Raw genomic sequence first — 19,792 nt, 5'->3', positions numbered from 1 at the left:
GATAATTTATATAAAGCCTCTGCCACAGTATACTTAATAAATGATTGTTATATATTTTAAAATCTTTTTTTAAAATTTTTAGTGTTTATTTATTTTGAAGGAGAGAGAGACAGAATGTGAGCAAGAGGGGGGAAGAGAGAGAGGGAGATACAGAATCTAAAGAAAGTTCTGGGCTCTGAGCTGTCAACACAGAGCTCAGTGCAGGGCTTGAACTCATGAACTGCAAGATCATGACCTGAGCCAAAGTCAGATGCTTAACCAACTGAGCCACCCAGGTACCCCTAAAGTCTTTAAAATTATTATTACTGTCTATAGTAGTTAAAATCAAAAAAGTGAGGAAATATGAAAACATCATGGTTTAAAGGTTTGATTATAGCCAACAATGAGTGAGTATACAGCCTACCAGAAAATAAACCAAATACCACAATTTAAAACATGTGAGATATTTAAACACAAACATAAGAGCAAGGTAAGCATGTGCATTATTGCAGCTCTGCCCTTTCTGTCTGGGCTTGACCTCAGGGTCTCAGAGGAGGTATGAGACTCCGATTCTTGTAATGGCTGAGATCTGCAAGCAGGGAGGAAGAGCCATGCTGTCATCCATAAAACTTCCTCTCCACATCCCAACAATTGAAGGGAAAAGCAGCAGCCCAGACTGAGGATCCCCAAATTCGCCATAGGGATGACGGAGTCAGGAAACTCACCCACCACCGTACCCCGGTTAGTGTCCTGCCAGCAGGTGGTAATCAACAGCTATTCCCTAGGAGACTCTCCAACCAAGAGTCGGTTCAGCTACAGAATGTGCTGCCATATTGTGAGCCCTCAGTCCATGGCCATGATGATGATGGCAATGATGATGGCTGGAGGCACCTGGAAGCTGAGCGCTGAGAAGAGAGAGAAGGGGGTGGGTCTCTGGGGTTAACTGTTATGACATTCACTTAGCACCATCCATGTACAAGCACTTCCTCGATGTCATTCGGATGAAAAATTTAGATGGAGGTTTTGGAGAGCAGAAGGGATTGGTTTTGTTGATGGGCATACATAAGTAATCAGGCAAGGTGAGGGGCTGAGGCCATCCCATGAGGCTTAGGATGAACTGACCACATCACACTGCAGGGAGCCCCCGCTTCCTTGCTAGTCTCCCCACATATTCACCAGCACATCTATTGATCCCACTCACCACCCTCTGCTACACCCACCAACACATCCACTACACACCCACACCCACACACATTTTGAGTCCTGAAATCAGGCTAAAATGTGCATCAGTCTTTTTCTGAAGGTGGACTTAGAGTGGGAAAGGTGAACGGACAGTGGGATATTTGTATAAAACTTTATGCCCTAAAGTACAGGTTGCCCTAAAGATTTCTCCCTACCTGCCCAACCCTCTGGTGCTCCTAGAGAAGTTACCCCAAAGCTGAGGGTTCACAACAGCATTAGCTGCCCCTCGAGAAGACTCTCTGAGGTTATCTCAGATAGAATTCTCACACCTTTTTAAGTGGGGCTGGTTGCCTTGCCACACCTGCTGGTAACCGGAGAAGAGACTTTCTTAGCTTTGCCAAATTCTGCTAGCTGTCATTCTCTTTTTTCCCCCCCAAAAAATATTATTGTTGAGTGCTTTGTGTGCCAGTTGCTCTGCTAGGATCTGTGAGTTTCTGGGTCCTGTAAATACAGGTGCTCTGTTATCCTTGGAGAGAGCGGGGTATCTGGCAGCTCTGCACTTGGCAAGAGGCTTGGAAGTACACCCAGAGAGGAGGGCCCAGCCACCAGTCCTCCCATTAGTAACTCGCCTGGTCATGGTTTTCCCACCTGTAAATTCAAAGGAGTAGGTTAAGGACCTCCACACCCTTTCTCATTTGTAGATCTGTTTAATTGTTTGTCGTATGATATTGGCCAAGCACCCAACCTCTTGTGTTTCAATTTCCTCACCCATAATATGCAGAGAATAGCAGTACCTCTGTCATAGGGCCGTTGTGGGGATGACGTGTGTCAATGCATTCAAGTGGTTAGAACAGTACCTGGCACATATATGCCGTCAGCTAAGCTTCATCCTCACTAATGCTAACATATCATTCTTTCATTTGACTGTGTGTGTGCTAAGCACCTGTTCTGGGAGCCGGAGAGGTTGCAATAAATAGAACTCAGCCTCTCTCCTTGTAGAGGTTCTAGTCCAGGACAGAGAAAAGCAAGTAAATATTTAACATGACACATGGTGTGAAGTGCTCCCTGTGCTACCAAGGGATCAGTGAGACAACGCTGAGGTGGCAGATGAGGCTCCACTTTACATAGCATAGATTCTCACATTTAACAAGAGACCTTAAGAGCTACCCATGTTGATATCATGCGACAGAAGAGTGTTCTGGGCAGAAATGCAGAGTCCCTGGGGTAAGGGCATGGTTGGCATGGTCCCAGAACATCAGGGAGGCAGCAAGCCTGGGGCAGATGGAAAAGGAGTGGTGGAGGAGATGGTGTCCGACATGTCATAGAGGGGGTGAGGAGCACAGAGGATGCACTCCCCTGTAAGAACTTCAGCTCTTACTCTGAGCAAATTAGAAAACCATCTGGAAGGATTTGAAGGGACAGATAATATGGTATGACTTTTGTTTGAAAAGGATTACTTTAGCTTCTGTGTGGGGTATACATTGTAAGGGAAGAAAAATAGAAGCTAGACAACCAGTAAGTAATGATGACAATGACTTTGACCAGGGTGATAGCGGTGGATTGGTTCTGAAACTGTATTATTCTTGCCTGCTAACACCTTTTTAAAAATTATTCTATGCTTCAAGAACCCTACAAGTATACCCATCACCCTCTCCAGGGGCCTCAGTGGCAATTAACTTGATAAAAACCCAAGGCACATTATTTCTTCCGGGGATGCATTCTAGCAATGAAATCAAACCAGATGCCCCCAAACCTTGACTGCCGCAAGAAACCTGACCTGCCTTGAGTTACTATTTCCTGGCTGAATGATTCAAGTCTCCAGGGTTATCAACTCCGTGAATATCATAAGCATTTCATCCACTTGAAAAAATTAAATCAAGGAACAAGGCTATGCAAATGAAAGCCTCCAGCTGTCAAGATTTCCAGATGGGCCCATTGTTTCGTGGATTCTGTTGAGATCCCAAATTCTTTCTCTTCGTTGCCCTCAGTTCCTGTCTAAAAAGTTCAAAGAAATTAATCATGTTTAGGACATATTTAAAGTTACCTAATTTTTTTTTAAATAAAGACATTTCATAAAGCAAATTTAAAATGTTTGATTGCTACCTCTAGTGAAGGCTTTAACTGCGTTGTCTATTGGAAATCAAAACATTACATGCTTTTTGAACCAACTATTTGTTCTTTTATGTGATTCCTTCCTCATTTAGTTATTTCAGAAATGATTGGTGAAACTACCTTCTAAATACCTGGATTAAGATGGAAATANGGACACTTGTGGGGATGAGCACTGGGTGTTATGTGGAAACTAATTTGACAATAAACTATTAAAGAAAAAAAAAAAAAAGAAATAGGACAATTTTCATCCTGTACTGCTGACATGAGAAAGGTCTCCTTTCCTGCCTACTTGAGCCTCCTTCAAAGATTTCAAGCTGTATTATATACTTTTGTGTGTGTGTACTCCAAGAACTATGTACCTGCCCAAAGAGAATCATACATTTAACCATAAAATAGAACCCCATGCTACATGGTAGTTTTTTTCTAGGGTTAAGCTCTAGAGTGTGAAAGTTCTTGTACCACCAAAGTCAGTTTATTATTCCTCTTAAATTGCCCCTGAAGTTTAGTATACATAGTTTTATGTCTTCAATTCTGTGGGGTCATGTTTTTGCATGCTAAAATTCAAAAGCTGCTAGCTAGACTGGGGGGGAAAATGAAGGGAATTTTATAGGTAAACCTGGCCTTTCAACCATTCTGTCTTTAAGAGAATTTGAAACACCTGATATAGGAGAGTATGGCTTGGGATTCGGAAGCTTTCCTAATTACCAGCAGGGCCACTGTATTTTCTTTTTGAAATATCGAGCCTCTAAATTTAACAAAGGCTGATGGATTTATTTTTTGTTGTAAGGATTAAAGAAGAAAGTGTGGGGATAAGTTTAGCACCTAGCTCAGGTGCCTTGCAGTGTGACTCTGCGGTACTGAACAGCACCAGTCCCTTCACACCGGCTTCCTTCCTACCTACTTTTCTCTTTCCCCTGCGTCTTCTATTTATTAAATCTAGATACGTTAGCCATCACGTTTTGTAGATATGCATGCAATTTATAAGTTGCCAATTCTATTTCCTAGGCTAAGTCATGTTGATGGAAATTAATAATAATAATTTGTCTTAATTTTGTCTTTGTCATAATAATAATTGGCATAATTGTCTTTGTCATAATAATAATTGGCACTGAAGGAAACAGCATTTGCAAATGAAATCTAGGCCCTGCTGTTATGTATCTACAGGGATTCATTTCCCTTTGGTGTGAAGTCAGGATTTCCACAAAAGCTGAATCAGTTGCAACCATTACTGATTGAAGTGAGAAGTGTTATGCAAAATTGATTTTCAAATAAGTCACAGTTGAGCCTACAGTAAAGTGAGATAGACTGATGTACACCCTGATGTAGATGCTGCTAGTACCACAGCTTTTTATAGGAGAGGTCTTCCCAAGTTGGCTTAAAATATGGCCTAAGTTGATAATGGCTGAATTGAAACAGGGTTGTGGGTATATAGGAATTCATAATACTATCCCCTCTTTGTACAAGTTTCAAACTTCCTGTAATAAGGAAGTAAAGAAACATACACCCTTTTGGCCTTGTTGCAACCTTTCCATAGGAGCTCATGAAAAGCCCACAGCTCAGGTTCTGGGGTCTTACTGGTCTGTCTTTGAATCTCAGCTGCACCACATAAAGCTGAGTGACCATGGAAAGACTGGGTTGTTATTTTCTGTTTACTGTCCCGGTCAGTAAAATGGGGGTAACAGTAGTATCCAAATCAGGAGTTGTTTTGACAATTAAATGAGGTGCTACCTGTCCAACCCTGCCTGACACACAGCAGGGGCTCAGTAGAAGTTAGCTATTGCTTCATAATTTAGATTAGACTAAAAGGCTTACAATCCTATGCAGTTATGGTTTGCACAGCAAGCACAGATCACAAACATGAACCTATAGGAGATTATTCCCCTGTCTCAAGAAAGGCAGTATGTGTAGTAAAAGAACAATAGTCTAGAAGTTAGCCCCAGTGTGTACCTTCTTGCCTCAGAGTTCCGTGCAAGTCACTTCACCTCTGTGTTAAGCCTTCTACAGAAGGGGTCTGCATTTCTGATCTAATATTTGTTCTTTACCTCTTTGTGTCGTTACAGGTAGAGGCATAGATTTGAGTGGTCATAGGCTTTGGGTTTCAAATTCTAACTTTGTCACTTAATAGCTAAGTGATCTTGAACAAATTAATTTACATTGCCTGTTTTGTTTTTTCATCAGCAAAAAGAATGTTTGCATAGGCAAATAGCTGCTATTTTTTTTTTTTTATTTCCAGGAGAGAGAGACAGCGTGAGCAGGGGAGGGTCAGAGAGAGAGGGAGTCACAGACTGAAACAGGCTCCAGGCTCCGAGCTGGCAGTCAGCACAGAGCCCCACGCGGGGCTCAAACCCACGAACCGCGAGATCATGACCTAAGCGAAAGTCGGAAAGTCGGACGCTTAAGCGACTAAGCCACCCAGGCGCCCCTAAATAGCTGCTATTTTAAAAAAATATTCCTACCACTAATACTAATACATGAAATTGGCATCTATTAAATTAATTCATTTATTCATCAAATAATTGTTGAGTGTGTATTATGCACTAGGCATGATTTAGGATACAGCAGTGAGCAATACACACAAAGTGCCTTCAATCACAGATAATAAACAAATCAATGGATAAGTATCAGATATCAAGTGGTAATAAGTGCTATAAAGATAAATAAAGCAGGATAAGTGGGGTGGAGAGCCTCTGATAGTATGCTGAGGTGGAGGGTGGAGGGCTGTGTTTTGGCTCTGGAAAGTGTCCAGATAAGGTGATATGTGAAGCAGAAGTACCAAGAGAACCATGTGACCCTTGGGGGAAGAGCTTTCCAGACAGAGGAAATAGAAAGTACAGATACGGGGTGCCTGGCTGGCTCAGTCAGAGGAGCATGCAACTCTTGATCTCCAGGTCATGAGTTTGAGCCCCACATTGTGTATAGAGATTACTAGAAAAAAAATAAACTTAAAAAAAAAAAAGTACAGGGGCACCTGGGTGTCTCAGTGGGTTGAGCGTCCGACTCTTGGTTTTGACTCAAGGTGTGATCTCATGTTTTGTGGGTTCAAGCCCTGCCTCAGGCCCTGCTGCTGTCAGTGCAGAGCCTGCATGGGATCCTCTCTCTCCCTCTATCTGCTCCTCCCCCACTTATGGACATGCTGTCTCTCTCTCAAATAAGTATACTTAAAAAATAATAAACACATAAAAAAAATTTTTTAAGAGTACAAATACAGTAGCCCAGAGGAGGAAATGCTGTATTTAAACATGGGGGAGGGGGAGGGGTTAGTGTGGTTGAACAGAGTGAGTGAGGGGGCATGCTGAAGATCAGGGTAGAAGGAGGCCTAATCCTGGGGTGCCTGGGTAGCTCAGTGGGTTAAGTGTCAGATTTCAACTTCAGCTCATGATATGATTAGGTTCGAGCCCCACATTGGACTCTGTGCTGACAGCTCAGAGCCTGGAATATGCTTCAGATTCTGTGTCTCCCTCTTTTGCCCTCCCATACCTGTACATGAGTATGCTTGTTCTCTCTCTTTCTCTCTCTCTCTCAAAAATAAATAAAGATTTTTTAAAAAGAAGAAGAAGGTGGACTAATGCTAAGGGCCTGAATGGTCATGGAAGGTTTTGGATTTTATTATCAAGGAAGGAAGAAGCCATTGACTAGTTTTTATCAAGGAGTAATATGTCCAACTTGGGTTTTAAGAGAGTTCATCTGGAGACCGGGTCAGTAATAGATTGCAGTGGGGCAAAGATGGCAAAAAAGTATTTGTCATAATCCTGGCCAAAGAGGATGGCCCTATAGTGAGAACTGGGTAGATTCTGGATAGATCTTTAGAAACAATCGTGCCTTTAGGGTTGCCACATGACACCTCTGTGTGAATTAGAACAGGGGTGTGGGGGTTGGGGGGTAGGTGTTTTCCTACCAGGTGCCTGAGAACCTGATGACACCTCTGTGTTGAGCAAAAGGTGTCCCTTCTTCTCAGCAGACACATCCCCATTCCCAGGCATGGCAAAGCTGGGATAGGGAGGGAGAGGATTTTTCAACACACACTTGGACCAGTGTCCCAGGGCCCTTGTATAGGGCTACAACCCTGGTCTTAAGAGGGAAGATAAAGATGGCTACAAAGTTTTGGACCTGAGCAATTAGAAGCAGAGAGTTGCCATTTGCTGAGATGGAGGAGGCTGCAGATGGAGCGAGCGTGGGGATGGATAGTAAGAATTTAGTTTGCAGTGTGTTAAGCTTGAGATGCATATATTCAAGTGGAAAAAACAATAGGCAGTTGAATATACAAGTTTAGAAGTAAGAGGTGCCTGTTTGGCTCATTTGGTCTCTGATCTTGATTTAGGCATAGGTCATGATCTCATGGTTCATAAGTTCAAGCCCCGCATGGGGCTCTGTGCCTACAGTGCAAAGCCTGTTTGGGATTCTCTCTTTCTTCCTCTCTCTTTACCTTTGTCCTGCTCATGCTCTCTCTCTCTTTCTCAAAAATGCATATGTGAACTTAAAAAACAAGTTTAGAAGTAAAAGAAGTTAGAAATCGGATATAAGTTTGAGATTCATCAGCATATAAATTATTATACTGCATATTACAGGTAATATATATGTTTAATACATAACATAATAGCCATAATCATTCACAAAAATAATGTAAAAAGAAAGTAGTAAGACAATTCCTATAAGTACTCTTAAATTCTATCCTTTTATATTGAGTTTTTGGTGGTGTTGTTATGAATATATACTTAGGAACACAATTCAAGTGACTTACCTTAAAAAGGTAAGATGAAATCAGTCCATATGCTCATTACTTCCCATTTCTAGAGGTAGCCAGCATTAACAGTTTCTTTTGTATTTTTCTAAGATTTTCTATAAATATAGAAGTATACATAGATACAGATATGTGTATATCTGGATATATTAGCCTTTTATATAAGTGAGGTCATATTATATGTACTGTCTGCAGCTTACAGTTTTTCAAAAATTTTTTGATAGATTTTGTCAAATCTCCACAAATGTCAGACTCTTGGTTACCGTGTTTATTTTTTGCTGGAGGCATAACAATGGGAAACACTGGTCGACAACTGGCAATGTATGAATGTAAAGTTATCACAGAAAAATCTCATCAGGAATGAAGAAAGCAAAAATATATCTTTTGTACAGAAAAACAAGCTGAAAAGGGCATGATAGCTATTTCAACAAAACTTTGGACTGTAAAATTGCCAGGATAGAGTTTTCCCCTTGATTGGTGTATAGATGTGTGTGTGTGTGTGTGTGTGTGTGTGTCTATAAATATATATATATACAGCAACAGAGCATAGATTGCTTTTTTCACCATGTCTTAATGAATGCTGGACATGACCAAACTTTTTTTTAAGTTTATTTATTTTGAGAGAGAGAGAGCAAAGGAAGGGCAGAGAGAGAGGGAGAGAGTGAATTCCAAGCCACCACACTGTCAGCACAGAGCCTAGCATAGGGCTTGATCTCACAGGTGGTGAGATCATAATCTGAGCCACAATCAAGAGACTGATGCTTAACCGACTAAGCCACCCAGATGCCTCTGGACATGACCAAACTTAATCATTGTCAGGCTGGTAGTCAAAAGATAATAACATAAAAAATTTACATATTTTCTCCATATGTTCACTGGCTTTTCATGTTTCTTTTTCTGGGAGCTGTCTCTTCATGGCCTTTGTACACCTTGCTAAGTTTTAAAATGGTTTGTAAGAGCTTTTTGTGTATTAGAGATATTGATCTTTTGTCTGAGCTAAGCCTTTTTTCAAATACATTGTGCCTTGGGTCATTGCTGCAGTGGGAAAACATAAAGTGCAGCTGACATAAGAGGGGACTCTGGCTGCTGAAGACCTTGGAGGCAAATTGTTCCTGTATCTCCTTCATTTCTTTGTCCCCCATCTTCCTCCCTCCTATCCTTATCTCTCTTCTCTCTTTTATTTCCAATGTCCTCTGCCTTGTATGTGCATACACAATTTTATACCTTTTAGACTTAATGAAAATTATCTCAGTCTTTTAATTTTGTGGTTTAATAATGCGAAACTTCTTAACCTAACATGGCATAGGACCTCATAATGGGTCTGAACTTGGTGCTGGTATATGAAATATATTTCCATAATTGTGTCTAGGTTTTCATTATAATCAATGGGAGAAGTAAAGGAGAAAGGAGGAAGCATCGACTGTGTACAAGATATGAAGGGAAGCCTGTGTGATTTTATCTCTTTCATTTTCCATAGGAGGCAGCTTTTATTGCTCTCATTTTATAGATGAAAAAGCAAACTCTAAGTGAAATTCAGAAACTTGCCCAGGGTCCCATGCTTAGAAATTACAATGTTGGTGGGGTGCCTGGGTGACTCAGTTGAGTAAGCGTCCGACTTTGGATCAGGTCATGATATCACAGCTCACGAGTTTGAGCCCTGCGTCCAGCTCTGCTGACAGCTTAGAGCCTGGAGCCTGCTCAGATTCTGTGTCTCCTTCTCTCTGCCCCTCCCCCTCTTGCACTCTGTCTCTCCTTCTCAAAAATAAACATTAAAGAAAAAAAAGAAATTAAAAGTTTGAACTGTAACAGGTCAGTATGCTTCTGTTGAATTACCAAGTCTGTTTTCAGTGATTTCTTTTTCCTCCAGGTTTAATAGAAAAATATCCTGAAAAAATATTCTGATTGTGTCAGTATGTTTAAGACTCAACTGATAGAAGATTATACTAATTCATTCAGCTGTTTGTCTGTATTAGATTATTAGATTGATAGCTATAAATATAAGACTATATTAATACATTTAGTACCTTTGGAGCAAATTATCTGACAAACAAGAAAGAACATGAAGAAATTCATACGTACCAGTGAGGGTTTTGCATTATCATCTTTCAGTCTGACTCTCTGGTGTGCCTGTTTCAATAATCATCCCAAGCATCTTTCCGATGTGCTCTTTGGAGGGGTCTCCAACAGTGACCTGGGAGGCTTAGCCCCTCGTGTGGGTCGTTGTGGGATTTGAGGTGAGTGAAGATTTGAGTCATTGGTTTCTTCTCTGCAGGCCTACAACGGGCACCACCAAGCCTTGGAAGTCCTTCTGCAGTCACTGGTGGACCTGGACATCAGGGATGAGAAAGGCCGCACCGCGCTGGACCTGGCTGCCTTTAAGGGACACACAGAATGTGTGGAAGCACTTATCAATCAGGGCGCATCCATCTTTGTGAAAGACAATGTAACCAAAAGAACCCCACTTCATGCCTCAGGTGAGTCTTGTCAAGAGTCTGGTTTCCCTAGTTTCATGGCCCACTTATGAATTCAAGTAGAGGATGGCAGCATCTTCTTTCATCCCAACTTGTAAAGTATCCATTTTCTTTCTACATCAAATATGCCTACAGTCTTCCAAAATGCTTTTGACCTACTATCCACTCGGAGATGACTAGTGTTTTATGGCTAGGTAGGCTCTGGCCTTTTTTCAGAGAACAGTTTTAGGTGCCCAGCAAAATTGAGAGGAAGATACAGAGATTTTCTGTGTACTTCCTGTCTCTCCCCACATAGCCTTCCCCATTATCAGTATCCCTCACTAGAGTGGTACACTTATTACAATTGATTACCTACATTGACCCATCATAATCATCCAAGTCCATAGTTAACAATAGGGTCCCCTCATTATATGTTCTATGAGTATGGACAAATGCATGATGACATACATCCAGCATTATAGTATCATACAAAGTATGATATTAAAAAATACTGCCCTAAACACTCTCTGCACTCTTTCTGGAACTCTCAGAAGAGAGTTCAGAACTTTGGCCAATGGCTATCACAAAAATTTCTAAAAAGGAGGCAAGGTGTAATGTGATCTTCAAATGAGTCACATAGACAAAATCACACAGCATTCTAAAGTGTAAAATGAATATTTCAGGGCTTTTTCAAAAAATTTAGACATCATTCTGCCTGTCTAAATGATGCTTCTTAGCTTTTGCTCTGATTCTTGATGCATCAGGTGTAAAAAAAAGAGACTCTTAAAATGTATATGCATATATACAAAAAAAGTAAGTAATTTGCCTTTTCTGAGTTTTTTCTCCAATATACATAAAATAAAACTCTGTCAAGACATTTCTGGATATATACACAGAAAGGTAATGTGGGAGAATCTCTAGCTCAGCTAAGACAAATCCCTTGGGGTCAGGAATTCAATGATACCAGCCTTTGATCAGGTTAGTAGATATTGTCATTTTTTAAGTTTGTTAATTTATTTTGAGAGAGAGAGGGAGAGAGAAAGAATGCACATGCATCCACATGCATGCGCACAAGAACAAGCAGTGGAGGAACAGAGAGAGGAGGAGAGAGAATCCCAAGCAGGCTCTACAGTGTGAACACAGAGACTGACACAGGGCTTAACTTCACAAACCATGAGATCATGACCTGAGCTGAAATCAAGAATCAGATGCTTAACAAACTGAGCCACCCAGGTACCCTGATACTGTCTTATAAAGAGAAATAACTATCGTACTCAGACCATGAAATAATGGGTGGATTGAGAAATCAAGAGTAGAGACAGCTTTTCAAAAGACTTTCTAATTCTTGTTATTTGGAAAAATGTTAGATCTTGTGGCACTATTTCTATGTATATCCCTGAATTTCCAAACCACCGAAGAAAAGCAATATGGACATTGAAAAATCATGGTGTTACTTAATTCTCTGGAAATGATTGTTCCTGAAAAAATCTTTAGCCATGACATTAGTAATGGATAGTATGGTTATGAATTATAAATTCTAATTTCCCATCACATTTAGTCTTTTTGGTATTCTTGGTAATATTGTAAAGTATTGCAAAGTTTGGTATTCTAGGCATTCTTGGTATTATTACAAAATTCAAATTTAGTTCTCCTTTTTAGAGATTAGTTGTCTATTATTACAGCAAGCATCCTGCTTTAGTTACCATGTTACAGTACTTCCTGACAATTACAAAAGGTCTATTTTGATTGTGGAAAATTGTCCTTGTTACCAGGTAAACAGTGAAGGATAATCGTTGTCACTCATTTGCCACTGTGATATAGGTTGTGGTCCAATGGAGCCCCCTTGTGGTCGAGATGACTCACTCCTTTTGGATTTCCCCCATGTCATTCACTAAAAAGATGCAGGCTGTCATTTGACTGTGTTCTCCACAAAATGTCTGCTGTGCAGAAGCTTTAGCTTGTGCTTCCAGAATCTTTTCCAACTCATTTGAGAGGCCAATTGGTTTTTGTTTCAAATCCTGGGAGTACTGTGAGGGGCAGGAGCCAGGATGGATTTTAGAGTTTTGGCACAGATCGTTGCATTGACAGTTGTGGCCTTTGAGCAGTATGAAAAATGGCTGTCACTCACAGCCAGGGAGAGACTGAGCTAGCCTGAGACAAAGCTGGAGTTGGCAGGCACAGCTGAAGGAGATGTTAGCATCTTTTTCCTCGAAGGCAACTGGGGAAAATGTAGTGTGTGGGAAGCCAATGAGATTTCCAATTTGGCGACACTTTTACAATAGAGGGGAATTATAATTACCTGAGGGCTATTAGCTAAGTTCAAAAGGCTCCTTCTATGCTACCCTACACCTGCCAGAAAAAAGCACCACTGTAGAAGTTGGTTTGTTCTCCAGGATACTGGGTGAGTGATGTGAACTTAGACGATTTTATTGCCTTTTTCTGTGTAGCCAAAAATCAGACATCTTTGAAACTATTATGATTATGAGTATTTAATGAATAGCAAATTGATATAGAAAGAGGAATCAATCAAAATATTCTGTACCTGCACCTTCAAGAACCCATTGTCTGTAGTCATCATTTCTCTGCTGATCATTTCCTTCTAAGCTATATATTAAATTCTTGCGTATTTTACCAGTAGTAATAGATTTAATATAATTTTTAAAACAAAAAAACCAAAACAACAGCAATGGCAGTATTTCGCCTGTATTCCGGTCCACAAAATTTCCTCCTGAGATACATAAATGGAATATTGCTGAATGAGCTGAATGCAGAGGTCTACAAAATGTGGGCATTATTCCTGTAGTTAATTTGAGTTGTGTCAATGAACGTAAGCTAATTCTAATATGCATTGTCTCTGAAAAATATGTCATTGTTAAATTAGCATTCTCTCACAACTGGCATGCAATGAAAAGAACTATAAAATGCAGCTCTTAGAAGAACCTTTATCAACCTAACGAAGCTGCATCTATTCCCTTCTCTCTCCACAGCCATAACGCGGTAAAGGCAATGTGTTTTATGGTGTTCTCATTGTTCAGAGGGGAGAGGAGTTCACATTTAGAATTTTAAACATATTTGTTCTCATCCTACTCCCTCAGTGGAAAGCCACATCTTTTGTAAGGCCATGGATTCCATTCAACAAACTGGAGGAAAGTACCTTCGCCCAGCAGATTATCATCCCAGGAGGCTTGCTTCCCAACCCCCGGGGCACCACCACTCCCCAAAGTAGCCATCTTGTTATTTCCCCCCAGCAGGTCAAGGCCCCATGGGCAGCCCACATTTGGTCGGCGGCAGTGAGAAGAGGGAGGGGCAAGGCAGGCGCTGGAGCCGCAGATCAGCCAGAGTTGGAACAGAGGGGCCGAGGGGACGGGCAGGTGGCAGCCATGGGAGCCTGTGAAGGAGACCCTGGAAGGAGGATAAACCTAGGGCTGTAGTTTAAGGAACTCCGGGACAGAGCTGTCCTCCAGCCACAGGGAGCACATCCTTGAGTCTCCTGGGAGCCTCTAGTCAATCAAGGAGCAGTGACCCCAGGGCTGGGTACACCTTTCCGGTTTGAGGTTTTAAGTGACTACTAATCAATTAGAATGGTTGTTCTTTTCTACCTCTAAATGTGAAGTCTGGGAGAAAAAGAGGCAGGACCTGTTTGCATCTCCCTTCCTCCCTTCCTCTGCTCCCCTTTTCCCTCCTCCCCTCTCATCCTATTCTTCTCCCCTGTTCTCCCTCCTCTCCCTTCTTCCTTATTTTTCAAAAGGGCTAGAAGCAGGTTGGACACAGGATTATATAGAATTGGGTGGCTCTCTTAGAGGAACACAAAGGATAGCTGGCTGAAAATTGGAGAGAGGTTATCAATCCCATACAAGGAGATAAGAAAAGTTGTCATTTATAAGGCGTACACTCTCAATGCAGGGAAAAGTTAGGTGAGGACCAAAGTGCCCTAATGGAAAGAAAGGGAAGATGAATTGATTAGTAACACAAACATTGGAGCGTGATGTGCCCAACAGCTAGCATGAGCTGGAAACCTGGGGCATCTGTCAGCAGCAATTGAAAACCACTGATTTGAAGTCTTGACAAATTTCACTTTGGAAGGATACATGTAGTGCTGGTCTGTTAAAAGAATGTCCATTATTTTCTTTTTCAGTAATTAATGGTCACACACTGTGTTTGCGGCTCTTACTAGAAATTGCAGACAACCCAGAAGCGATTGACGTGAAAGACGCCAAAGGACAGTAAGTGTTCTTAAACTTGGCCTGGGGTTGACAGTTCAGTCACAACAGGTCATTGGTTAATTCTTTAAAGAGCTAGGAGGGCTGACTGCTGACTTCTTGTTTGGGTTATATATGTGGGTGAAATTAATAGTTGAGAGTCCTAGAATAATGAAAGGTCTTTGTGCTAAAGTATGTATCCAAGAAAAGTATGGGGCCGGGAGATGTGTATCTTCATGAAAAAGGGCTAACTTTTGTGGCCAGGTGTCCTGCCCTTTCTTTAATTTGTTTCTTCTTTGTATCCATTTTTACACTCCTCTGAAGCTGCTGCGTTCTCACTTTTTATATTAATAATGACAATAGGACAGACCTCAAGGGGTTGTATCTATCATTAAAAAATTCTTCATATTTTTATCCTTTCTGAGTTTATTTTTCCAAAGTATTTTCCATCTGTTAGCCTATTTCCCCACCTTATCTTCTCTTACAAATAGGAAATGCAGAGCAAAAAACAAAGCACTGGTGGCTCACCCCAGATAAATGAATCCGTGTCAGAGTTCGAATTAGAACCTCACTTCCTGGACCCCAGCACTTTGTTTTTTCCTCTAGACTTGTCAGACTTTTCTTCAAGGCAATGAAACTTTGATCTTGAGCAGAAGTCCAACATAGGAATCTGTGAAAGTAGAGCTTCAATGCTAGAAGCAAGATGGTTTCCCCCGTACGCACACTCCCTACTCAGTATTTGGTGAAGGCTACACAGTGTTGAAAATGATGTGAAGGAATCCTGTACTGATCATTCCGCTGACACCATTCCACATGGTTTATAGAGACCAGAGGAGGAGCATATAGCTTGTTCCATGGAGCATACAGCAAACTAGGGACACTCAGAAAATATTAAGCAATTGTTAAGGAGAGAGAGAGAGATGGAGATTGAGAGAGGGGTATGGGGAGAGGGAGAAAGAGAGAAGGAAGAGAGAGGTCTTCCTTCTATAAGTGATGTAGTTTGGGGTTCCCCCCATCTTCTTTTTAAAAGCCTAATTTATTTCTCTCCCTAGAACCCCACTGATGCTTGCAGTAGCGTATGGACACATTGATGCTGTTTCATTGTTACTTGAAAAGGAAGCAAATGTGGATGCTGTTGACATCATGGGCTGCACAGCTTTACACAGAGGGGTATGTACATCTCCCTTGGCTTTAGTAAAGCAATTTTGTGGTGAGCTTGTTTCCTCTTTGTTCCCCCATATGAATTTTTAGTAAAAAGATTATTTTCTAAGATAACTAATAAACCTCAGTCAGTCAAAAAGAAATTACAGGGGCACTTGGCTGGCTCGGTCAGTAGAGCATGGAACTCTTGATCTCAGGGTCATGAATTGGACCCCCACATCGAGCGTAGAGATCATAAAACAAAAAGAAAAGAAATTACAATATCTTTTGCAAAGGTAAAATAGTGGCAGGTATTCTTAGATCCTGCTCTTCAGATTTCATGTTAGATTGTGATAATAGATACATGAACACCTGCTGTTGATAGAATTGGTTCTACTTTGTGATTATATGCACATCATACAAAATTTGCAAAAAAAAAAAAAAAAAAAAGCAAAGCTTAAAGAAGAAAATCACAATCACCAGCAATTCTACCTCCTGGAGATAACCACTTTTTGGTAAATATATCCCCAGTCTTTTTTGCTGTAATGTGAAGTGGTTTTGAATTTTAAAAAGAGAGAATACTGAGGATATTATTTGGAAACTGCTTTTTTTTTCTCTAAGTAGATCAAGGACTTTTTTCCATGTCACTAAATATTTTTCTTTTTCTTTGTTTAAATGGTTTTATTTAGGGAGAGGGACAGAGGGTGGGAGAGAGAGAATCTTATGTAGGCTACATGCTGAGTGACACAGGGCCCATGAGACGATGACCTGAGCTGAAATCAAGAGTCGGACACTTAACTGACTGAGCCATTTTGTGCAGGAGGTATAATTTATTCTAGTGATGACCTAGTTTTCAGTAGTCATGCTATGTCCAATTGTTCTTTATTAAAAATGTTGGCCCATTCAGCACCTAAAATATGTATCCTGTGACAGTGTGCCACCTGAAATATGTGTCCTGCTGAAATATGTATCCTTAGACAATTCTTCATACACATCTGCTGAAATTTTTTTAAAGCATGTCACAGAAACTAAATGAAACAAAAATAAACTATAAAATTGCTATTTGGGAACGGTGCTAAACATTCTGATAAATGGAAAGAAGAAGAACTCGAAGTGGTTAATATCATAATCGTAGTGCTTATCTTTTTAATACTTCCTGGGGGCCTCGTAACAGGCTGGGAGCCTTTATGTAGCTCATGAGGCCTCACAACAACCTCGGAGGCATGATTACCGTTCCTGCTTACAGGTGAGGCACAGAAAAGTGAGGCACAGAAAGGCAGATTAATTTGTCCAGGTTTCATAAGTGGGAGCCAAGATTTAACTCGCACCCCTCTGAATCTGAAGCTGATATTTCCCACTATAGCATGATACCCTAACAGGTTATGTTTGGAGAGCCAGAGGTGTTTCTAAAACACTGGTGTCCACAGACTTTTCTGTGAGGAGTCTAGCTGGGCTTGCGCTGTCTCCCTCCTCCGCAGTAGGGCAGAGCCTGCTTGCCCGAAGGCCCAAGTGTACGTCCCCTTGTTCGGAGCCTTGCCTCACCGAGCACTGCTTTGCTCCCTGCATCTCTGCCCTTCTGAGACGTGTTTTGTGTTTTTGATTGCAATGCATCAGATTATGACAGGCCATGAGGAATGTGTGCAAATGCTGCTGGAACAAGAAGTGTCGATTCTCTGTAAAGATTCCAGAGGGAGGACACCCCTGCACTATGCGGCTGCTCGTGGCCATGCCACGTGGCTGAGTGAGCTGCTCCAGATGGCACTTTCCGAGGAGGACTGTTCTTTCAAAGATAACCAAGGATACACGCCACTGCACTGGGCTTGTTACAATGGTGAGTTGATTTTGTTTGACTGATTCCAGTAGATTTCCTGCCTGGGACCACTGTGGTCTCAGTGGAGGTGAGAACATAGCGTAACATTATAAACCATGGTTTCTGATCTTTCTGTATCTAAGATAACCTTTTTTCCCTTCGTGGCTGCATGATGCCCTAATGCAGTAAAAGTTCACTTTCCTCCTTTTTTTTTAATTAAAAAAATTGCTTAATGTTTATTTTTTACTTTTGAGAGAGACAGAGCACAAGTGGGGGAGAGGCAGAGAGAGAGGGAGACACAGAACCTGAAGCAGCCTCCAGGCTCCGAGCTGTCAGCCCAGAGCCTGACACGGGGCTTGAACTCATGAACTATGAGATCACGATCTGAGCCAAAATCAGATGTTTAACTGAATGAGACACCTAAGCACCCCCACTTTCCTCCTTTTTGTTAACCACCAACATGTATTTTCTATTCAGAACTTCTGATGAACTGAAATAACTAGTTTTAATCAGGGATTCTGGTTTACATGAGATAACCAAAAATCCTACAAGGAATTAAAACAATAAAGCTAAAACCAAACAAAAAAATATATAATAACCTGTCACAGTTGACTACTAGTAGATGCATGATTTATTTTTTGGACATTTCTTTTTTTGTCTTCTATCCCCTATTTATTTAGTAGCACTTCTTATTTGGGAGATTTTAACATTTGCATTTCATTTATCCGAGTAAAAAAGAAAATGCGTACTAATAGTAACATATCAAAAATATTGAAGTGCCTAAAGTAAAATTGTCTCCATTTCCGAACTTACTTTCTGATGTAATTTGGTGTATATTTCATAATTTTCCCTTGATAATAGTAAATGAATACAAATGTATATGCATCTATTTTTAAAAACTAAAATCATGGCGCAAACATTATATAACTTTTTTTGTTCCTATTTACATAACTTTCCATTGCAGATCCTCTTACAAGTCAATGTGTATCAATATACAATTGATCTTTTAATTGTTGTGTATTTTGTAGCACATAGCTGGATGGATACAGGCATGTGTGAGTGTATATACCAGAATCTATTATTTATTGGTACCAGATCCTCATTGATGAACATTCAGATCACCTTCAGGTTTTTTCCTATTACAAACAATGCTGCAGTGTGTGTGTTCATATTATGGTAACTTGAGTTCTATCAGATGTTCCCAAAAGTGAAATTGTTGATAAGAGGGCATGTATGTCTTTTAATTTTAGTAAATTATACCATAATACTTTGCACAAAGAGTATAAAGATTTATTACTCCATGAACACGTGTATAGAAAACTTACTATTTTCTTAAGCTTTTGCCGGCTCAGGACAGTATCATCTTTTTTTTTTTTAATTTTTGTCAGTTTGAAGGGCAAGAAACAGATATCTCATTATTTCAGTTTGTGTTTCTCTGATAGTGTATTTATTTATGTAATTGCATTTCCTCTTCCTCTTCTGGACATTACCTTTTTCATCTGTTGCTCTTTCTCTACTGAGTTGTCATTTCTCATAATGTTTGTAGAAGCACCCTGTGTTAGAAATACGAATTCTCCATTTGTTATGTGTGCATATGACTTCTCTCCGTCTACCATTTGTGTCTGTTCCTTGTTTATGACATCTTTTTCCATGCAGGTATTTTGAATTTTGAATGGTTGAACTTATCAAACTTTTTCTTTTATTGCATCTAGGTCTCCAGCCTTGCTTAAGCAGGTCTTACACCCCTAAGTATATGTGGATATTTTCCTATATATTTCTTACTCAGCTTCTATAATTCTATTTTTCATTTTTAATTCTTCTATTGAAATTTCCACTCAGAAACTATGATTATTAGGTCCAGAAATGTTTTTGAGTGCTCTGATATATCAGTGTTAAGACCTTTTCATCATGGTCTCATTAGAGTTCTCCTTTTTTCAGTGGTTCTAACTTCAGTGAGAGCCAGATTTTGCTGCTTGTTTGACTTGGTTTTACTCCTTCCCTGCCATTGGTGGATTGTGATTATTTTTTCTTCCCTCCTAATGGATGAGAGCTCCCTATCCCCCGTCTGAGTCAAGCTGTGAGATCTCTCTGGCACTGGAAAGCCTACAGGAAGGGGGAGGACATAAGAGTGCTGATTATAGACCGCAGCCTCTCCCCTGGAGTGGGACGGGGCGGGGATGGC

The 19,792-nt window shown here is 40.6% G+C and overlaps 1 protein-coding gene across 3 annotated transcripts in view; it reads left to right on the top strand.

The window, feature by feature from the left end:
• The window catches only part of ANKRD44 (ankyrin repeat domain 44), a 295,932-nt gene that overhangs the window by 254,537 nt on the left and 21,603 nt on the right, over positions 1-19,792 (top strand). For all 3 annotated transcript variants that reach the window (XM_077745799.1, XM_077745798.1, XM_077745797.1), the window contains 4 exons: positions 10,284-10,485; positions 14,597-14,684; positions 15,713-15,830; positions 17,415-17,631. In XM_077745799.1, the coding sequence (XP_077601925.1) occupies positions 10,284-10,485; positions 14,597-14,684; positions 15,713-15,830; positions 17,415-17,631 (625 nt within the window). The remainder of the gene's footprint in view (positions 1-10,283; positions 10,486-14,596; positions 14,685-15,712; positions 15,831-17,414; positions 17,632-19,792) is intronic.

This window comes from Crocuta crocuta, unplaced genomic scaffold, assembly GCF_008692635.1.
Source record: "Crocuta crocuta isolate KB4526 unplaced genomic scaffold, BGI_CrCroc_1.0 scaffold564, whole genome shotgun sequence".
Taxonomy (NCBI): Eukaryota; Metazoa; Chordata; class Mammalia; order Carnivora; family Hyaenidae; genus Crocuta; species Crocuta crocuta.
The sequence above is the reverse complement of the archived record's forward strand: the minus strand, read 5'-3'. Positions and strand labels throughout refer to the sequence as shown.